Source organism: Cynara cardunculus (genome assembly GCF_001531365.2).
Source record: "Cynara cardunculus var. scolymus isolate 2C chromosome LG 8, CcrdV1, whole genome shotgun sequence".
Taxonomy (NCBI): domain Eukaryota; kingdom Viridiplantae; phylum Streptophyta; class Magnoliopsida; order Asterales; family Asteraceae; genus Cynara; species Cynara cardunculus.
Window position 1 is genome coordinate 25,047,281 of NC_037535.1, and position 2,500 is coordinate 25,049,780.

At 31.0% G+C, this 2,500-nt stretch overlaps 1 protein-coding gene across 1 annotated transcript in view; it reads left to right on the forward strand.

Annotated features, from left to right (window-relative positions):
* The first annotated feature begins 2,314 nt into the window (after positions 1-2,314).
* Positions 2,315-2,500, forward strand: part of LOC112516896 (rop guanine nucleotide exchange factor 12-like) — a 4,087-nt gene continuing 3,901 nt past the window's right edge. Inside the window, exon 1 of the mRNA XM_025124144.1 lies at positions 2,315-2,500. This exon is cut by the window's right edge and continues 66 nt beyond it. Within this exon, the coding sequence (XP_024979912.1) occupies positions 2,479-2,500 (22 nt within the window). The 5' untranslated portion in view covers positions 2,315-2,478.

Genomic DNA, 2,500 nt, shown 5'->3' on the forward strand with positions numbered 1-2,500 from the left:
ATTAATTAACTTTATATTATTATTAATTAATAAGATATTTATATTCTTTTAATAACTATATAAATTAATTAAATTTACATTATTATTAATTAATTAAGTACTACGAGTACATGTTCTTCTAAATTTTTTTCCCGGGTAATATTGGTTTGTGAAAAATGCTTCAAAAATGCGAATTTGAAATTTTAAACCCGGTTTCGATGACCACACCATAGTTAAATTCAGACGTGAATTTTTCCAAAGTTATGTTGTAAGTGTGGGGGCCGTAAGTGAAAATTGTGTTTTATGCGGGAAAAATCAACAACCGTCGCACAAAAACGCGACACATGTCCCCAAAGTTACTTATTTATTAGTATTATATATATATATATATATATTATTTTTCAACGAACCATTGTAACCATATTTATAACTTATAAATATGGTTATAGCGGTTCGTCGAAAATAACAACTTTTATTCTTGTAGTTATGAAATTATAAAATAACAATCGTGGTTTGAAAAAACGTCATAACTTGGTCCCTTCATCTAATCAAGAGGGACATTTTCGTCTATTCTGATTTTATCCTGATTTGATTGATCACTAAATGAGGGGTATTTTCATTCTTTTATCATTTTCTATCCAATTGAAATCGATGCTATGATTTTGGTCCTTGTGGTTTTTATTTGATAAAAGATGAATTGATAGAAAAACGAAAATGACTTTCATTTAACGTAATCTTTTAACGGTCGTTAGAGAAAATGACCAATCCTACCAAACTTGGACATATTTGCAAACCACGATAACAATCTTATAATTTCGAAACTATATAGATGAAAAGGGTTACTTGTTGACAGATAACCTTGAAAATAATCGATCAGTATTGGATCTTCTATATCAAAACCAGTTGTTACACAATCAAAAGAAATACCAGTACAAGATAATGATGTATGAGGTTACATTTTGCCTCGTTTACAATATATCTAAGATGGGTAAGAATTAGCTACTATTAACAACACTCTCCCGATAGCTTAAAAACAACCGAATCAGCCTGTTTATTGATTTTAATTAACCCTGTTTGAACGATATAAATATTTTTATAAATCAACACAACGTAAACAGTTAAATTCGATCTCAAACGAGAACAATGACCAAATAAGAGAACACGAGATAACACCAAATTACACGTGATTACATTTTTGGGTCGTTTAAAATATGTAAAACCGAACTTACCCACGTCCCAATCGCTCTCCTGAAGGTATATGTGCATCTAAAAGATCTTTCAAGTCGAATCGTGAGCCTATTAGTGAAGCGTTAAAGTCTGCATTGAAGCCCTTACAAGCTAAAAAAATTAGCTAATGTTAGCAAAACTCTCGAGAGAGCTTAAAAACAACTGAATCGACCCTTTCATAGAACAAAAAACAACTGAATCAACCCTTTTATAGAACAAAAAACAACTGAATCAACCCCCTTATAGAATAACTAACTCCGTTTGAACAATATAAATATTTTTTACGAACCACAGACAATATAGACATTTAGAGACGAGTTCAAACGAGAACAATGATCAAATAAGAGAACGCGAGATAAAACCAAATTACATGTGACTTTACACTAAACTCACATGTAAAATCACATGTGATTATTCACGACCTAAGTCGCTGGCCAAGTCAACCACACACCATTACACCAATCGTTTTCTATAATCACATGTGATTTGACAGTTTTCATGTTCTTTTATTTTGATATTGTTTCTGTTTGATTCTTCTTCTTGACAATTCCTGATCAATTTAATATTATTGTTATTGTTATTTTAATTTTAGTTTTAGTTTTCCTATATTCTAAAATTTAAAAAATAAGGCAAATTGTATGAAAAAGGTAACGTAATTTAACTTGATTTTTATTTTGGGTAACGTACTTTCAAAACTTTCATTTTGATAACTAAGATGTAAAGTTTTAAATATTTAAATATCCAGGTACCTGGTTGGAGTATTAACCGTTACCATGCTGATGTGACGAATGATGTGGTATCCGGTTAATGTTTCAACAAATAATACTCAATTGGATATCACATCACTCGTCACATTAACATGATAACCGGTTAATACTTTAACCGGTTACCCGAATAAGGTTTTGAAAGTACGTTATCCAAAATAACTATCAATAATTTGCCCTAAAAAAATAATATTTTTTAAATTAAAAATTAAAAATTTGGGAAGAAGAAGAACAAAATCCCCGTTTTGTGGTATATGTTTATCCTTATTTTCCTTTCATTCTCCGTTTTACATGCAAACCATCATCGTCCTCCCATCTCTCTCTGCTAACAATCAATCTCCATCTCCATTTTCGTTTCTCGAAAATCCCCACATCAGATATCAAATCCCGCCAAAACAAATATAATTCGCTTTGAAGAAGAAGAAGAACAACAACAAATCGCTCAATCTCTTCACCACGTTGTCTTCATCTTCAACGTTTAAATTAAGCCTCCCTGCTCGAATTCAAAATGGTTCGAGCAGCGGAGGAAG